Raw genomic sequence first — 20015 nt, forward strand, 5'->3', positions numbered from 1 at the left:
AGCTGTGGCAATCTCAGCAAGAAAAATCTGTCTTGCTTGATCTTTCTGTGTGGTATGAAAGAAACGCTTGACAACATTGTCAAGTTACCTTTATTCCTAATCAATCCACAGGACCTGCAATTTAGACAAAACACTCAGATTTCAGAAGGAAACAAGGTACCACATGGTGCTCCTTAGCAGTAGTTAAGTGAGTTTTGCGCATTCCCGTCTGCATCATGCAGCCTCATCCGTGTGCCACGTTGTGGCTTCGTTTTGCTTTTTTGTGGCTGCAAGAGACGAGAGAGGCTCCTTGGATAACTGGCTGTGCTGTGTGGATCTGGAGAGGCAGCTCCATGTATCCCTCGTGAATTAAATAATAACAATAATAATGATATTTAAAAAGTCATAATAGGAAAAGGACAAGTGGGGTTCTAGTAATGCAGGACTTTTTTTGTATCTGAAATTGTTCCAAGTTTTATTATGAGCAAGGTAAGAGATCTAAGGTTCTGCTTGCCCTCCCCATGCCTATGTTGCAGTTAGGTTATCACTCATCTCCTTGGATAAACTACAAGGTGCCAGGCTTTGCTCACAAAGTCTATAATCTTTGCCCTTAAAAACATTTTTTCATTTAATTTGAAAATGTACCTTTGAAGATATTGTGACCCTATCCATAAACCACATCTGCAAATTTGGCATGCAAATAAATGTAGAACACTTGATTTTTATTTTATTTTTTTCCTGTTCCAATAAATGGTTGTTTACAGCGTAGCATATAGGTAAAGAAAGTAGAAAAGTTAGGTGTAATGCAAAAGGGTATTTTTGGTTCTGTTCTAAGAATATAGCAAAAAACAGTCCAATGTTAAATATTATTTGAATATCATTTCTTAATGTGCCTGATACACTTATTCTTTAAGTCCCCTTGTATCCCTTGTATCTTGCTTATGTTACAAAATTTTAAAAATATCTATTTTATTTTATTTTGCCTCTAGGTGTACTGAATTTGTTTCTGGGTTTCATTCTCAACTCCTTATGTTTTTTGCAATGACTGATTAATGGTATTCTTACTGTCGTGTTGAGAATTTGATAGTTCTAACTTAATAGGTCAGTATACTTTTTACAAAATCTAGTATATCTGATGGGGAATTATTCCTATACAGTTTCACTTCTTGCTGTTACCATCTTTGCAAACTGAGTGGAGAAAGCTGTAATAAATTTTAACACTGTTATGTCTGGTCTGTTATCTGTATGCCTAGACAATACTAGAAGAAATAGCAATAAGAAAGCTGCTTAGAAAACTTCTCTGTAAACCCTGCCAGACTCTGCAGGGGTAAAGGCAATACCGTGTGTGGTTGAATTATACTTGACTATCAGTGTGCAGTAATAATAAGGCAAGCAGGCAAATAGGAGAAAAAGGCATTAAATGTGCTGCGTATTTAAAAATGAAAAGCATTCATAGATAAATTAGTTTATCTGTACGTTGTAGTAGAGCCATCTCGCTGTGTTGTCTATAACCTTTAGCCATATCTCAGATAGCAGACTTGAGTTCTGTACTGACAATAACCACACCATTTTGCTGACTTATTTTGACAGTTTATGTCTGGCTACTTTCGGTGATTTTCAAAGCTGACATTTCCCTTTACTGAACCTGAAACTCTTTTCTATTGTATTGCCCAGATATTTTTAACATACCAGATGGTAATGAAAAGCAGAGAAAGGAGAACAGGGCTTCTTTCTGATTGAACTCATGGAGATGTGGGTCCTATAGGAAATATAAGGGGTAAAAGGAGCCATACTGTAAATGAGGATTGCACCTGAGATGGGTACATTTGCGGTCAGAGGCATATTTTTATGAATTCCTTATGCTGTAAATGCCACACTATTGTTTGCTTCTTAGCAGATATTTTTCTGTTTCACAAACTGACACTGCACTAATACCTTTCCTTATGGTAAAGTGTATCTGATCGAGTCAATTTATACTGACAGCTTTGCTAAGTTAACTTCTCTCTGAATTCCCAGTTCATTTAATATTTTTCTTCCTCCTTCCCACTTCTGAGCTACCTTTGTTCTGTGTATGAAGGATAGGAAGCTGATAGTTATTTTATATTTATATTTCAAGGCTGCTTAATGTTTAATGAGGCTGAATATGTTGTAAAAAGCTTCAGAACACTCAGACTGGTTAATATTTCATGCCGATCTACAGAGACAACTATATTGATCTTTTAAGCATCTGCTAAACAAGACAAGGAATAAATTAGATTTTGGTCAGTTCAATTTGGCTGGTGAGTTAAATAGCTTTTCGAGCATTATCACCTTTTAAAGTGTTTTGTTTCCACTTGAATAAAGTAGATTTTAAAGGCAGTATTTCAACATGTCATTTCTCACTGCTCTTCATCTTACCACTTTTATTTCAGTTGTGTTTCTATACGTTATAAAGGGATACAGAAGAAATTCTTCACTGTAAGGGTAGTGAGGCTCTGGAGCACATTGCCCAGAGAAGCTGTGGATGCCCCATTCCTGGAGGTGTTCAAGGCCAGGCTGGATGGGGCCTTGGCCAACCTGACCTAGTGCATGGCATCCCTGCCTATGGCAGTGGGGTTGGAACTAGGTGACCTTTATGGTCCTTCCAACCCCAGCCATTCTATGACCTTCTAAACGGAGAGGATAACCTTTTGTTTTCTGTTTGATTGCAGGAAATCTCTCCAGCTGCTCTTTACTACTGCGTATGGAATTAATGTGTGGTCAACTTAATAGTAATAAAAATAATCCTTTCTATGATTTTAAGATGTTTGTTCTACATTACTGGTTATCAGCTGAAGGTTTCAAGAAGTTTTAACTATCTAAAACTATTTAACTATCTCTGCCACTTCTTCATTTGATCGATTCTCAGCCAGCATTCCTTTCTTCTCTGTATTCCAACAACCAGGGTCCTGGGAGAAGCAGTGTGAAAGCCATGTTAGCAGAACTTCAGTGCAGCTGAACTTAAAGTGGATGGTTGAATGGGTGAACAGGGCAGTGGAAATAATTACATTCACTGGCTTTTGCCCAAACACAGATGCCAGTTCTGAGCTCCGTTCTCTGGGAATTTAGTAATTGACAATTAGAATGATATTTATTTTTCGTCCCTTCCTAGGTGTTGTGGACTTGATACCAATTTGTTAATTTCATCAGTGGTGGGATTCATGGTGACCACACAGAGTTTGTATCATGCTTCTCTCAGCCTTCTTCACAATCAAATGGTGGCCTTAGCTGGTAAGAAGATGGTTCACACTGGAGTGGGCTATTGAGTGACTATGTTTACACTCTATTTTTACCTAAACCTTGGCCATCTATTGGTTATCAACGTAGCATCTTCAGGGTTGAAGCATCTTGATGAGTAAGTTATTCTTTGTTGATATGATGAAACGTCATTTCTAATGTATGTGTCTAAAGTATGTGTCACACTTAATTACCATTCAGATTCAGTACCATGACATGACTTGTTCTGTATAGCTTTTCTGGAATTTCAGATATGTGGTGGTTTCAGACCTCACAAATGAGGCCAACCGTGAAACACTTAAACAAATAATAAAACTGCAAATGCTAGCCATCCAGATCATATTTGAATACTTTATGAAACAATTTTTTCCACTGGCACGTACAATCTTTAGCATTTTCCTTATACAGCAAGTTCTGAAGCTAGTTTGGACAAGGAAAAATGACGTACGTGCAGTATCTGAAACTGAGCTCCAGAACTCTGCTGCCCTAATATTTGTGCTGAAGATAGATATCCCTTAATAATCAACAGGAACAGTAATGCACATATATAATGATTGTACTCTTGTGACTGGCACAGGGAGGAGATGCTCCCATCTGGGGAATAGATTTTATCCTATGGAAAGACAGAATGCAGGTGTGAAGCTGCCTATGCTGTCACATGTGCATGTGTGTCCCTTGTATACTTTCACACTATGGGAAAGCTGATACCTTTTGTTTCTGAGGCTGCTTTGAAAGGTTTGGAATCTGCACAGCACTTGGGTCTGAAGGACGTCAGCCTCACTGGTCCCTGAAAATTCAGGGGAAAATAATCCTCATATTTTTCTTTATTATTTAGCAACTTTGGTTAATGTGCTCCTTGCTGGCATATTAAATGGAACATAGCACACTAAATTAGAGTGATGAAAAGAGAAGAGTACTACTTATTAGTGGTGGGTAGTTCCAAGTGTTTCACTACAAGCCATGCCTCGTTTTGCAAGATCTTTGCCCTTGAAGCATTTTCTACGGCCCCTTCTGCCACCTTGCAAAATGAATTACATTTGCTAATGGTCACATTTGCTAATGGCAACTTGCTGTCCAGGAGTGACACCAACATCACTCAGTAAAAGGGTAAGTTTATTTGAACGGAGCAGTGACATATTAGACGGTGGACTTCCCTGAGTTAGACTTATGCCCTATATAGCTTACATGTGTATGAATTGATTTAAATTCCTAGAAGTTACTGCTCAGTAGTAAAAAGGAGATCAGGATCTGATGGTCACATGGTTACTTCTAACCTCAGATCTCACCATCGTATTGTTCTTCTGCTTGCTTTTATGTGGCTAAGGCCTTAGTCCCTCTAGACAGGGGCAAGGAGTTCTGCCATTAACTTCACTGGGATCAAGGTCGACTTCTGTACTGCAACAGTAAAGCACTATGGCACTATTTTAAGATACTCGTGTAAATATAATTAGATAAGGATGAGCTGCATTCTCCTTTCCTCAGGGAGTTATGAAAAGTACCTTGATTGGAACAGGAGACAGATTTAACCTGATTGAATCATTAAATGGAAATATAAGACAATGAACATTAGCCACTTAGTTCATTTCATAAATTCTAAGAATTAAAACTGCATGTGCAATAATAATGGCTATTCCAGATATATAAGTAGGAAAAATGCACCTTAGACATACTGTGGCATAGGCATTATGAAAACGTGTAGTTAATGGACGATTTATGTAATAAGAGTTACCATACAGAACCTGCAGTTGGAAATATATAAACACATTTCCCAACAGAATTTCACTACGTCACTATTCATTAAGAAAATCCACAATAACTGACAAGATAGGCACAAAATGAATTTTCATGTTGCTGGAATGAAGTATGGCTCCCAGCAATTAATGGTTTTAGTCATATTAAGCAGATAAATAATGCTATCTGACATTACAGTATTTCACATTACACTAAAATTTTGTAACATTTGCTCATAATATGACTTGAAATATGTTACCTAGGAAAAAAAATGTTATCTCTGGAACAGTCAAACCCCATTAGAAACCTTAGGCTTGAAAAATCACAATGTTAACAGTTATATCCCCTAGCAAAGGTTTGCTTTCCTTAAATAGTGTTAAATTTAAACCCAGAAGCTGTAGTCTCTTTTGGAGTTACTCTTCCTTAGTGCATTGAGCTTGAAAGGAAAATTTAGTGCACAAAATGTACAGTGCATTGCTCAATGTTGGTAAGTGAAACACCATAAAGAGCTACAGAAACAGGGTAGCCTTTAGTGTGAAATCACATCAATGATCGTCATGTTTCTGTATCCTGCTTTATAAAAATGCTCCTAATCTTAATATGACCTCATTACAATGATTGACACTTTATTATCTTAAATCTCATATTAATTGGCATGTTTGCCTTTTTCATAGCTGGGCATACTCTACCTGAGTACCATTCCTTTTTTTTTTAAAAAAAAAAAAAAACCTGAAAAATATAGTTGGTCTATATTTCCAGTTCCTGTTTGCATGCATAACTCCTATGACTTCAGCACTATTATTTATATAAGCATAGTTTTATACTAGAAACTGCCGAATGTGTTCCAAGCTTTAATAGAAACTGAGAACAAATACAGGAACATGATTTCTCTCTCATTTGATGCTAATTTCATTCCAAATTTATTGAGTAATGTGGAAGAAGATGTGATTGCTTGTCAAAGCTCAGATGCAGTTTTTTGTTGGGACAGAATGCAGTGGATTTGGAAGTGTCATGTTTAGCTGAAGGCAGTGATGCTTAGTGTCTCAGCACCCAACTCCCACTGAATTTCAACAAGAGTTAGCAAACAACCTTCCCTTGGGCGCCAGTGAAAATCCTTAGCTTCCCATCTAGTCTGGGCTGCAGTTTCACTTGCAGGAAACAAGTTTTTTGTTTGTTTTTCTGAGGTCTTTTAAGGTATTGTTTCCTGAAACAATGGAAGATGATCCAAGTGCAGAGAGAGCACAGCAGTTCTGTTAATAAAATATAAAAATGTCAAACTTTAGTATGAAAGGACTGCAAAAAAACAAACAGAAAACCCACCTTCTCAAGATTGTTATGATTATGGAATATACTAAGACTTTCCAAATCCAAACAATAAACAAAACAGGTAATGTTTTACATGTGCCAAAATACAATTTTATTGCTTCTTAGATAACACTGCATTTAAGTATTACTTTGACATGGAAGTACTGGAAAAGCAAAAACAGTTTATATCTTATGACATCTGTCCTACTGTATGTTAATGGAAGAGGTAGGGACTTTTAGGAGACATTGCTGGCAATGTCATAAGTGCACACCAAAAGCTTAATAATTATGCTAGCAAGAACATGTAATCTCTGCCAGAGTGTGTAATCTAGAATTATCTTCAATTGAAATTAAAATATTTAACCACAGTTCTTATGTGACCTTAGTGTTCAGAACAGATTCTAGTAATAGTGATAGCAACTATATACATTGGACTTATTTCTATTTTTTTTAATGAGGTGAAGAAGAAACAGTTGGTGCCATATGCCCAGCTGCTGTTCGTAGATGACCAGCCAGTGCTGCAGGACCTGTCATTGATCCAGTGCTTGAGGAACTACTGGCTTTAAATGCTTGGTTCCTGATTTCACATCATCTCTCTACGCTAGTCTGTATTAGTGTTATTGCACCTTCATAGTATCAAAAAGAAGTAATGGTTTTATCATGCATATTTTAAAACCAGTACATTTAAAAACAACCAAACTTATCTGAGTTAGGTATATAAAAATATATATGTAACAGCTCACATTATACAGTAAAAAAGAAAGCACCTGTGTGGAAAGCTTACTCCCTTCTTTGGAAGGAAAGCTGTCTCCATGTAGTTGCTTCAGTATCACGTACTTATACGTACATACATACAAAACTAGAACTGTAGCCACATGAATCTGTCCCCTGATGTGGCACAGAAGACAGAAGGCCCAGAGGGGTGATATGTCTCATTCTTTCTCCATCACAGAACTGCTGCCATTCACACTGTGTGAACAAGAGTATGGCTTGGGTAAAGTGCGAAAAGCGTGAGATAAATTATGCTCCATGTGGCATAATTCCTCCCAGGAAACAGCATAACTAGCAGCCCACAAACAATTGTATGTTGTTCTGTTGTCAGAAGGAACAGTTGTCACTATGAACTCTACAACCCTTGCCGAGGAATGCCAGCATGGGTGCTAGGCCACGTGTGCTGCCTCTGCGCTGCGATGGGGGTTAGAGGGAAGGGCCAGTTGTATAAGTTGCCCTTGTAAAGGTATGGCCCACAGGGCTGCTGGTTACCTCCGGCCCAAACTAGGAGAGAAAAATGGAGTGTGGAGAAAAAGGCCGGGGAACTTGTTAAATCTTTTCTCTGTATAGAAGAGTGAAACTATAATTCTAAATTGTTAAATTGTTATATGCTATTAAAAAAGATAGCTAAACAACCTCATCTATTTCAAAAACTAGGTTTCTTTCTAATCCTAGCTGCATTTCACTATGGTAAAAATGGGTATTTGAAGAAAATGTATTATTATTAAAGGTCCTTGGAGTTGTTTTAAGTGTCTTTCCCAGGTTAGGCTCCAATATCCTACGTTTTTTCCAAAAATAGAACTACAGTAATTAGATATTGTATTTAACCATGTGAAGAGACTAAAATGCTATTTCTATGCAGTTTCTGAGGTAATAAGCTGGCATGTTAGAAATATATTAATGCAAGTCATTCAGTCGTGAGTGTGTCCCTTGCCCATCTTCCCCTAAAAGAGGGGATGGACCCGGTGACTTCAGTAAAGTGGAGAAAAGGTCTGTGGCATGTTGCTTGGCACACTATCATAGCTCGTCATGGTTTCTTGTGAGGTCTTCCCCATAATTAGTAGCTTGACTTCCAACAAACATATTCCAGTTGTCTAGAACTTCCTCTTTTGTCAGCTTTTGATCCTGGTGGGAGGAAAATAAAATCTCTGTAAGAACTTTTTCAAAGCTAAGTAAAGGACACACCAGCACAGACATACAAGAGCTCTACAAAGTGGCAGACTAAAGATTCAGGAATCATTTTAGCTGTCATGGTGAGTGAGATTTTGATCCAAGTGGAAGTCTTAAGTCCCACTGGCTTCAGTTGGGTCAAACTGCTTATTGAAATGTTAGAGGAAGCGGATGTATTGAGCCAGTCTTTAAGGCAAAGATGTATGTTTCAGTATAGAAACCTGGGCTTTTTCCTACCTCCTAGGTAACATATCTTTTTTTCCTCTTGTAGTTTAAATTAATGTACAAAACCTATGACCACTCTTAAAGAGAAAAAATATTTCTACTGTGTTAAAACTTGCAGACTTAAGAAGATTTTATGTAACCTAATGAAAGCCAACTTCTAGAGTTAAATTGTGTTTTACTCATTTGTGATTCTTACCCTACCAACTGAAATTTGCATTAATACATTAAGGCACTAGCACGTCTAGCCTCTAAAACTCCATTTAAAGTGTACTAATAAGGAAAATTATTAGGAATCACTTCTTGCTAATTGATATTATATTTAAGTGGTTCTTCCTGTTTGTTTTTTTAATGTTGCTTTTTTTTCTTCTTAATACACTAGAACTCTAAGTACCTTATCTATATCCGATTCATAGACTAAATGCCTGGCTTCGGCTAGTGCGTGATCGTAGTCTTGTGGGAGAATCCAGTGCTGAATCTCTTCCTTGTCCATCTTTCCGTCCTTGTTGAGGTCACGAAAATCTGAAAACTGCTCACGCTCTGTAATCACCCAGTCAGGCTCTGGTCCACCCTCTTCATTTGCAAACATATCAGCTGGAAAGGAAATAAAGGTCTCACTCAAGTCATACTTAATTTGAAAATAATGCATAAACTAAAGACATTTGCACGGTGTTCCTCAGAGGAAGACTAAACCTTTAACTCTTCGCACAGCATTTCTTTGTACAGAATATGAACTGTGGGGTGTAGAGTAGCTGTGTATATCTTCTTTCAGGCCTACTTCTTCTCTGCTGGTGACTGTCTGTTCTTACGTTACCCTAGTATATTAGCCTCATAAACAGTGCACTTTTATGAAAGGTGAACCTGTCCAAAGGCCTTCAGCCACTTTAATTTGAGTAAAAAAAAATCTTTAAGGATCTATTGTTAAATTGCAATCATGAGCATTAGGGCTGAGCTCCATCACATGAGGAGAAAGGGATGTAGCAATTTTATCTTGTCCCTGCCAGCAAATGTCTCCGTGGATAAAATCAGACTTCAGCCAGCAGAGTGGCTGAGAGAATAAAAGGCACAGGGGAAACGCAGGAAAACAAAAATTGCTAAATAGAAGTGAATGCTTTTATCCTGCTTTCAGAGAGGTTTGTTTAAGAGAAATCCATCTTAGAAAAGGAGTCCTTTTTAACCATACAGTTCTGCAGCAAACTCCACTAGAAGGTATTATTCTACAAAGAAAAACCCGGAAAGAATGTCCTGCATCAGTGGTATGCTCTGTCTATGAGAAACTATACGCAGTGCACTTGCCATAGCTTGGTATGTTGGGAGGGAGTACCATTTGTGACATAGGATGCATAGATTATGTCCGTGAGCTGCTCTGTACATTGTACATTAGTCCCGTGTTATATTTAAGAAGCATCAGTAGGAAAACACTACCGTGGCAGCTGCTACCTGTATAAACAGGCTTGGGAGAGTAGCAGTGATTATTAAGAACAAGTATTGATTTGTATCTGTCCTTTACGTCACAGGCCTTCCAAATTACTAGTAGTAAAAGTCCTTCAAGAATTATAAGTGTGTTCACTTTATCCTTCTGGTCACTGTGGCTAATCAACTGTTTTCTGCTCATCAGGGCTGCTTATTCCTCAAGCCTTCCATTTTTCTATTGGTATTAAAGCTTGTTTTATAGATGGTACTCCTATGCCTTGTGGGTCTGGCTTTCAAGAATACGCTAAGGAAAAGTGCACCCCACATGGGTGGTCTCAGGGTCACAGGCTTGCAGGTATCCATAGGAAGTGAAAACATAGATCTCAAATCTAAGAATAGCCTCCCCTTGCCCTGCAGTGGGAGGATGTGTACTACGCTGAAGATCCCTGTTGGTAGAACTGTCCACAGTGTCCCTGAAATACACTGTACACTGGCACAACGAGAATTTAGTTCTCTATGCTTAACATGACAAGGGATATTCTGCTTAGCTGCTTTTATAAAATCTAAACCAAATTTTGTAGAAGTCAAAATGGGAGGGAGAAGTGGGGAGGGAGTAATCATTCTACAACCTTCAGCAGATTTCCCCATCAAATACCTGATCCAGAGACTGCAGTTTCTGGACTTTTTGATTGCTCCTTATAAACTACCAAAGAAGAGATTTAGCTTTCTGTTTTTAACCCCAATTTGATCAAAAAGAAAAGAATTATACCTGAAAATGGGAAGTAGGAATATTTTAAGCAGTTTTCCTCTACTCATAAAGAAACTTCAGACAACACATTCACTTTCTTTTTTGCATTTTTAAAGTGCAAATTATATTGTTTATTTGAAGCATCTGACACGTCCTGTCAATTTGATTTTTATCATCCTTGCCAATGTGGGGTGATCGTGACGAGAACATTCTATGTTCCTATCTATAGAAGACAAGAAAAAACAGCATTCACATGGTAACAAATGTTGACAATTACCTTATAATTATATGTAGGTAATGTCACTGAATGAACTGAAATTACTGTGGAAATTATGCTGCTCTGTTATTTCAGTCATAAATGAATAGCACTCACATTCTGAGGCTAAATATAATTTACAAGGAAAAGAAACCCCCTGCCATTAATTAACATGTGTATATTGTTCCTGATTATATGAGAAGTGATCTTTATAGCACCACTAGAAACAGAAAGATTCATCTGAGTTTGCTCTAATGCTTTCCTGGTGATACTTTCTTGATTAAAAACCCATCAAAGTGAGTGCAGTGGGAGATGTTAGCTTTTGGTATCAGCATAATAATTCAAAAGGGTGAAACGTATTATGTGCAGCTGATCTCTAGTCTTGTTTCCATTTAGGTTTCATATGTCTAAGTGCAAGACAGTAGCTGGCTGCCTAGAGTGACTGAAAGTTGTGTAACTGTGACAGATGCCCTGTTGATGTTTCCCGTGCTGATCTCTTTCTGACATTTAAGTAATGCACAGCTACTTTTCATGCACTTGACAACTTTTTTGAGAATCTTAAATCTTGCTCCTGTTTTTATACAGTTAATTTTTAATGCACCATCTTATATTTCTATAAAAAACATAAGGCATCACTGCAAAAATCTTTAGAAAAACATGGGGTTTTACTTACTAATTAATCTAGGAAAATAACTAGTAGAAAATAGGCAACTTTGAAACACAGAATTGTTCACCTTTGGTTTGTTAATACTGCTGCAGACTTGAGAGAGGATGGACATATGGAGATTTTATAAGAAACAAACTTTAAGACTTACCAATATACTCATCCTGATCCACAAAACCATCCTCATTCTTGTCAATGTCTTCTAAGGTTTCCTGGAAAACAGTTTTGCATTGAAGTAATCAAGAGAGAACTGACAATTCTGGCTATTCCCCTCTTCAGTCATTTCACATTTGAGGCCTGACCTGACCTTGTACACAGGCAAATCTACTCTCACAGACTCTGATGCAATTGTTGCTTGAACAAAAAATATACAAGACTCATGCTGAAAAAACTCCCTGCACATAAATGAAAACTGGACATCATGCTTAAGTTTGAAGTTAGGGGCAGATAGAAGCTGGCATCACACACTTTGCAGCCTCATGTCAGCATACCTTTCCTTTTATTTTTATTTTGGTGCAAGTCCATACCAAGACTGTTTCCACTTAGGAGTAGTCTAAGTGTGTTTAACAAGTCTTCCTTGTACTGAGAACTCTAAATCAAGTACTTTCAAGAAAAGTATCCCTTTTTGTTCCCAAGCTGGCTATTAAGTATGTGTCTGAGTGCCTCTTTCTCAACCCTGCCTGGAAAGGTTAGAGAAGCTTTTCAAAGCTCACCTGAAAAGTAAAAGTAAAAATAATGTTACTGGTTTTGCTCTGCTTACTAAGACAACGATGTTTTTCATATGCTCAAACTCCTCTGGGTGAAGGAAAGCTGTGAATTCTTCACGAGTGGCAGCTAGGTCTCCATCCAGATCTGCAGTTTTGAATCGTCTTTCATCTCTGGGCAGCATTTTTTTAAAACTGTGCCGATCAGTTGCATCTTGGAATTCTTCTGGATTTTCTGCAAATTAATCAAGACAATCTCAAAATTTTGTTCCTTTTTAAGTGTACTAATGTGATAAAGCCCCTTAATTTGCTGACATGTACTCTGTTAGAGTCTAGAAATACAAAGGCTTATTGCCAGAATAGCTGCTGTGTTGAACAGGAACTTCTTTTCCTGTGAAGCTGGAAATTAATTCAGGGGTCAAACACTTTGGGTCATTTTTAAAGGTGACTTAGTAGTAAAGGTAAATGGCTAAGTAGGTTCGCTGTTGGAATCCAGGGTTTTGCAGTATCGTATATTATTCTTTATAGATTTATTTAATCTGCTTTTATAAGCACTGCTTAGGCAGTATTTGGAGTAGATTTCATTCACAGAAGTTTTATACTTCTTAGGAATCAGTATGACCTACACAACTCTCCAGTTTCAAAAAGCAAGCAAACCAAGGAAAAGTGGTTTCAGAAGCTGGCAGACTGACTGAAATTACTGAACTGCTACGCCTTTGCTACACAGAGCCTATCAATTATTTTCACTTTAAAACAAAGACATTTTTTCAGGGTGTTAGAGACATACAATGAACGGTATTTGATATAATTTTTAGAATAGGAAAACTAAACTGAATTCAAAGATATTAATTGTGCAGTTGTTATGAGTATTTTCTCATGTTGGGAGATAAACATTTGAAAAAGACTAGGCTGGGAATCACAGATGTGAATTTTAAGTGTTTATTAACACACGATCACAATATAGTAGCTGTCCTCCAGCTCTTGGAGATTACAAAGAGCAAAGACAGAGGGCTGAGAAAGGCTCCCAGAGATACTGCTACAAGGATGTGAGACAAAATATTACCTTTAAAAATGCAGTAAGCCCCATCTGAATCTAGGGTAGAACTTCTACTTAATACTGCTACTGGAATCTTGCTCCAAAAACTGCCTGTATGGTAGCTAGACACTGTCTTCTCATTGCCAGTAGAAATGTACTCATGGTCAGTTACTACCAATTAGTGGTCTGTCAGCATTGCCCCTTAGCTTAAGTAATTTCTTCTCTTCCTTTCCCTTCGTTAACTTAGAAAAACTAAAGGGAATGCAAGTTGGAGGAAAAAAATAAATCAGGTATAGTTTTAATAGATGTTTCTTTTGTCTCATTTCTAAGGATTTTCATTATAGCTGATCCCAACCTGAGGCATGTTACTCCACATAAACTATTTTATTCAATAATTTTGCTATAGCTTATACCCAGCCTAAAATTTTAGCATCTAAAATCTTAACAAATTGAGAGACTGAATTGAGAAACATTGGCTAATTATGCAATATATTGTTTTTGAATAAAAATACTAATTTTAATGTTAAAAAATCATCTATTTTTTAATTGGAGTAGATCTTAATTAATCTTCATCAGTACATCGAACAAGCCCTCTGTAAAACCTTCTGTGTAGAGGCGACCCATGTGGAAATGGTTGAAATACAGAAATAATGCAATAAAAAAGTGCTTTTGACCTCTGAGTGTCTATAAAATTTAATGCGATTTCCAAAAGTCCTAAATGTGACACCAAACTCCTGTTGGCTATAAGGCATGAAATCATGCCTTATAACCCCAATAGTCATTGAGCATATCATCTGAAGACGTTATCTTACCTAGATAATAACCATATGTGGCTTGTTTATATTCTTCCCAGGCAATTTTATTGTCCTTGTTTAGATCATAGTCTTTCCAAACTTTAGCAACATTTTCATAGATATACCGTTTCTGTACCCGTTTAATCCAGTTTTTCAGTTCCTCTGTTGTGAGATAGCCATCTTTATTTTCATCTATTCTATCCACAATCTTCCTGTAAAAAGAGAGCGGCATCCATAAGAGTCAAAAGAAAACCAAACTGCACGTCAGTCCAATTTTAGCAGTCTTTATCTGGCCCTGATTTTCCACAAAAATGTAACGCCCAAAATTTAGAAAGCTGTCCTTCTGGCTAAAACTTTCTTCAATTTTGCAGGTTATCTTAAGGAATATTATTCATTATTCAATATTGCTATGAATAATTCAATTGGAATTTGAACCATCAAAGTTAGTGAACAAACTATCTCAGAGGATACCTCAATTTCTAGATACTATCTACTAACTACAGGGCACCTGTTCAGTGTCCATAGGGGGTAGCTATGCTGGACTCAGAATAGGAAACTGACTTCACCTCCGGAGAAAGCCTGTACTGATGTTTGCCAGAGGCAATCAGGGGAAAAAGCTGGGATTTTGCAGACACCTGCAGTTCCTCCTGTGGCCCTCCAGCAGACTGATGCTAGGCTGGAGTGAGTTGTGTGTGCAACTTTGTGTGCGATGTTGAGCATGTGCACCATTTACAGTCTTCCCTTCCATTGCTGTCCCTCTGCTTCTTTCCATTTCTTTTTTTTTTTTCTAGATAAAAGAAATATTGCTTGTATTGCCAGGAATGCCTGGTACTCATTAATGCGGGTCTCCAGTCATTGCTGGCAATTGGGATATAAGCAACTGCCCTACGTAAAGCTGCTAGCCTCAAGTTCTGTTGAAATCAGCAGAAGGGAAGGTACTTGGGTACTCCCAAGGAAGCTTCCACCTTTGAAAAGTTCTGCACACAGCTGCAAGTAAAACTGACCTGAAAAACTGTTTAAAAAAAAAAAAAAAGCAACTCTCTCCTCCACCATTTAGATTCTCTGTTATAAATCTCATGAGGACACCTGTTAATTGCTAACTACCACCAGTCTGCATTTGAGCTTGTAAAACTGGCTTTTGGCCCAGATACAGTGGTATACCAAATGATAAAAAAATAGCTTTATCTAAAATAAGAATGCAGCTTCAACCTTACAGCTTGTATATAAATTTGTTGGAGCATTATAATATCACGGGTACCACCCTATGAGAAACAATGTAGTCTCTTCCTGAACTGGGGCAATCAGCCCCATGTCTCCTGTGCACATCCAGTTTGGCTTTGGGCACATCAGCAGTTTGAACCCTTGAACCACCGCTCACGAGACCACAGAAGCAAACTGTCCGTTGCTGCACTGCACCCAGCAGTGTGGTGACCACCCTGTCGCCAACTCAGGATAATCAAAATGACCATTATCCATAGCCTCAGTCACCATCCCTTTGGTCTAGTTATATGTCATTTTTAAGAATGGGTAAGAGCAAGAGCTGTCTTGTCTAAATCCTGACTTGAAATTCAACAGGTGAGCTCCCTAGATCTCCAGGCAGCCAAAGGAGACAGTGAAAAGTTCTGAATTTTTAACTATTCCTTGCAATTCAACATCTTGGTTCCCCAGAGGGAAAGCTGGCACTGGCTGATGGGAACTGCTCAGCGAGTAAAGCAATGTCCTTTCTTGAGCCTTAGTCAAGCAACAGCAGCAGGTTCTACTGAATTTGCAGCACTGTCATGTGAACCTGATAGTATCAGGTTTGTAGTGTGTTTCATCTACTGCAAGTCAGAGCTTAACGGATACTGGTTTGGGGTCCAGCTTTTGAATTCATAAACATGGTATTTCTGAGTGATAGGGGAAAAAAGGGGGCTACAGCATTTGCTTTCTAAAGTAGGTAAGTATGAATTAACTGACTGGAAAACCTTTCTCTTTTGTGTAAATCTCATGGGGAATTGACTGCCGGGGTCCCTTTCACTGCATGACGGACTGTATTTGTCAATGAATTTGCTCCACCATGAATTTGACTTAACTGCTTTAGCTGGTATTTCTGTCTTATTAAATGGAGTAAGTTGCAGAAAGTGATTCTGCTAGCAGCTTTTTGGTATTTTTAACAGCAAAGCAGTCAAGACTCTTTACCATAAAATGTCCTGTGCCTTATCTTTTTCATCTGTACTCTTGTTTTATAGCTCCATTGCATCCATATGCACTCTTTTACTCTGCTTTCCGGATGAGAATGGGGACAAAGAAATAGTCTTGCCTACAGGCTCCCAAAGGTGGACTGCAAACCTCGCATTTTATACTGATAATTACCTACAAAAGGGCTTGGGATCATTCTAAGTTTTGTAGTGGACCTACTGTTTATTGTCTGAAAGGCATTAGTGCCTTCATTTTAAATAGTTAATTCTTGAATATATCAAAAATTCACGGAGCATGTTAAGACATGCAGTGCCAAGTCATACCCAGGAAGTTACATGTACGAATGTGTAATACCTGAACCCTTACGTTCTCCCTTTAACTTAGGTAGGATAACAATCAGTATTATGAGGTGAGAAACGAATAGAGTAGCTAGAGGACACATGCAACAGGTACATAGAGCCTGCTGTTAGACAGATTAGATCTGCCAGCCTGTAAATGCATCTGGTGATGAAACAAAGTTGGGGTAAGGAAATCACTGCTACAAAGTGGCTAAAAGTGGAAGGCTTCCCCTCTGCACATGATGCTCAGCACAACTGTACATGGATAAACTCGGAATAAATAACAAATGTTTATATTGGTAGGATCTGTAAGCATCTTCTGTATTTGCTGAAAATGACAGGCCCAACACAAATGGCACAGAGAATGTTCAAAGGATTGGGGTCCCACTCTTCTTCTTAGCCCATCTCCAGTCCCTTCATGCAGCCCTTGACTGCTGCACTAGGATTATGTCGTGCTTCTCCAAAACCAACTGAGTTGTGGTACTGCGCATAGGTAGGAAATCTGTGATTCTTCCCTTATCCAGTGATTCGGTGTGGGAGGACAGGGAGAACAGGGATGCTTCTGTCAAGGAATGTCCTAAGGGCAGCTGTACTCGAAGGTTATGATATAATTATGGGCTGGTATGTGCCATGATCACAAACTAAGATTTTACTGCTCAGCTGCTCCTCCACAAAGGATGTGAGTAGTTGCTTGCAGGGCTTCTTCTGTGTACTAGCTAGGTCCTTTTTGTTTACTGGAAGATGAGAGTAGCTTTGTGTTACTGCTGGCTAGCCCCGCAATTCCACAGGATGATACGCTGCCATCCTTCTTAAGGAAGGTACAGTAACAGTAGCAGACGCTTTGGTTACAGCAGTAGACTATACAGTCCCATTTTCTCCCAGAAAGCATTTACAAAACATCTCTGATATTTTGCTGCACAATGCTCACCCCACAACGTGGGCTTTGGTTCTCAGAGGAAGTCTTTAAGTCGTGTCCACATAAAAGGTGTTTGACTGTGGCTGTGGCTTAATATGCTTGTGTCACCAGCCTAACATGCCTGTGTCACCTCTCTGAGGTGCACTCAGTGAGATTGCTAAAAGCTTCTTCCCTTGCTGAGTTGGTGTTTGTAAAAGCTGCTTAAGAACAATCCAGCTACTTCATCAAATCATATCCCCAACTGAAAAAGTCTGTTCTGGCGCAAGAATAAACATAGACAGTTTAAAAGATGTCCTTGTTAGCGATATACTTTTATTGGAAACTAAGTCATAGATGGAGTGTACTGAGATGGTTTCTTCTGCTCCTTTTTCAAACTGGAAAAAATTGGTCATTTCTGATAACTGCTTCATCCGTTTACTTACTGAGATACAGGTAAATAGCAGTGACAGCTTCCAGAAGGACCAACAGGGTCACTCCGAGACAACCCTGACACTACAACATGAGCTTGTGATGGAACTACAGACATACAATGAGTAAGCGCCACTCCCTGTAGAAGGGGAGTAACTGAAGAGCTAGTCTTAGTGAGAACGTACAGACACTTTAAATTACTTTCTGTTCATTTAATATTTTCTGCTTATTTAAAATAAAAAAATTCTTTGAACTGTTAGACTTAGTCCTAATTAGCAATCTGACTTCTTGTAAGTGTAAACGAGGGAGAAGTGCTAACAGAAGGCAATTGTCTTCTAGGTGCAAAGAGCAGCGTGGAAGCAAGCGCGGCACTATCGCAGCGGGCAAAGCTGTCACAAGTGGAAAACCTGTAGGCTTAAACTGAAAGAGCTGCGATGAAGGGAAGAGAGACATGGCCTCAACTCGATGCCAGCACCTCCGCTGCAGGCAGGCGCCCCGGAGGCGAGGAGCAGCGGCAGCAAAGCGCCCCGGCGGCGTGCAGCGGCCGGGTGCCCGGAGGAAAGCGACCAGCCAGGAAAGTGACCACGGCCGGCCGGCCGCTCCCGTGCGGGGAGGAGGAAGAAAGCGCCGAGGTGCCAGGGCCCGGGCAGCCGGAGCGAGGGGGCGCCCACCGCCCGCAGCCGCCCTCCCGCCCCGTCCCGCCCCGCCCCGCCCCGCGCCCTCCCCTGCCACGTTCCCGCCGCCCGGGCCTCAGTGTCTCACCCCAGCCTCTCGCGGCTCTCCTCGGGGCTGAGCTGGTCGAAGCTCCGCGCCTCCTCCTTGCCCAGGAAGGCCTCGTGGTCGTACTGGAAGCCCGGGCCGTCCTCGTGCTGCTGCTGCTGCTGCGCGGCGCCGGGCCGCGCCCGCTCCTGCCGCGCCGTCGGTTTGCCCAGGCCGCCCGGCACCGGCACCAGCAGCAGCAGCAGCACCACCGGCGGCGGCACCGGCACCGGCAGCAGGCGCCATCCCGCCCCGCCGGCCATGCCCCGCGGGCGCCCCGCAGCCCGAGCCCCGCCGCGCAGCCCCGCGCCGCCCGAGGCCGCCCCGCTCATCGCGCCCGGCCCGGCCCCGCCTCTCCCCGGCCGCTCCCCGCGATTGGTCCCGGCCCCGGCCCCGGCCCGGCCCTGTCCCGGCTCGGCACGGCCCGGCCCGGCCCCGCCGGCGCCACGTCTGCAGGGCGGAGCACGGGGACACGAAGGGGACAGGTCGGGGCCGGGAGCTCACGGCCCTCCGTTAGGAATGAGCAAAAAAAGTGTTTTGCTTTTTTTTTTTTTTCTTTTTCCCCAGATGAGCAACAGTAAAGCTACAAGTTAAAAAAAAAAAAAAAAAGAAACCAAACGTGGCTATGTCATGAGTGCATGAGTGTAACACCAAGTTAATACCCCAAAAATGTACAGTAGGAAAAAAAGATTGCCAGCGTCCTCCTAGAGGATACTAATCGTAACAGTGGCACCGGAACCGTCAGAGCAGCAAACTCAGGATCCTGGAAATTGAAGGAGAAAACCCAAGTTTTGTCATTTGGTGTAGAAAAAAGCATTTGCTTTTTCTGTAAATTGCAATTCATTTTGCTCAAGATTGTAGAAGCAGAGACTTCAGGTTGCAGTAACTGACATTTTCACCTAGTAAATTTCCTTTTCCTATGCTGTAGCCTGAACTTCACAACCAGGGAGAATTGCCTGTTGCTTGTTAATGACCTTGTACACTGTCTGACCCAACGTGGCAGAGGAGCGTTGCCACCAGAGCCTGGCTGTTCTTTGGTACCTCGGACCTGAGAGAATTACTAGTTTCAACATCAGATTTGTCAGCCCAGTCCACTGGACAGAAAAATTGTACTTATGACGGGCCATTGGCTGTGCCACGACCATGCAAGTTGCTGAACCAGGCTGTGGCCTCCCTGCCACTGTTGTTACTGCGGTGGACATCCTTTTGACCTACAGGTGGGGTGTAGCTGAACTCTTGACCGTAATGACAGCAAAAAGCTGATGTCAAAGCCTTCCGCATTTTCTGTTTTCTGCCTTTTGTGACTCTGTGGATGAGAGAGAGCCATGTAGATCTAGCTGTATGCTTGCCTCAGAATGTTTGCATTTG

The 20015-nt window shown here is 40.3% G+C and overlaps 2 protein-coding genes across 11 annotated transcripts in view; one reads left to right on the forward strand and one right to left on the reverse strand.

The window, feature by feature from the left end:
- Positions 1-6357: 6357 nt before the first annotated feature.
- On the reverse strand, positions 6358-19126 carry RCN1 (reticulocalbin 1). The gene is made up of 6 exons (XM_083838940.1): positions 18651-19126; positions 14067-14260; positions 12275-12453; positions 11666-11726; positions 8828-9027; positions 6358-8166 (listed from the first exon to the last, which is right to left on the reverse strand). Exons 1-6 carry the CDS (start codon positions 18977-18979, stop codon positions 8059-8061), a joined length of 1071 nt encoding a protein of 356 aa, XP_083695066.1. The 5' UTR covers positions 18980-19126; the 3' UTR covers positions 6358-8058.
- Positions 19042-20015, forward strand: part of LOC310900662 (uncharacterized protein) — a 111104-nt gene continuing 110130 nt past the window's right edge. For 6 of the 10 annotated variants that reach the window (XR_014585320.1, XR_014585321.1, XM_083838950.1 and 3 more), the window contains exon 1: positions 19126-19864. The gene's annotated coding sequence lies outside the window, so the exon portion shown is untranslated. Of the gene's footprint in view, positions 19865-20015 lie in introns of all 10 variants that reach the window. The other 4 variants (XM_083838954.1, XR_014585318.1, XM_083838952.1 and 1 more) reach the window with 4 other exon arrangements.

Source organism: Anser anser (assembly GCF_964211835.1).
Source record: "Anser anser genome assembly, chromosome: 5".
Lineage (NCBI taxonomy): Eukaryota > Metazoa > Chordata > Aves > Anseriformes > Anatidae > Anser > Anser anser.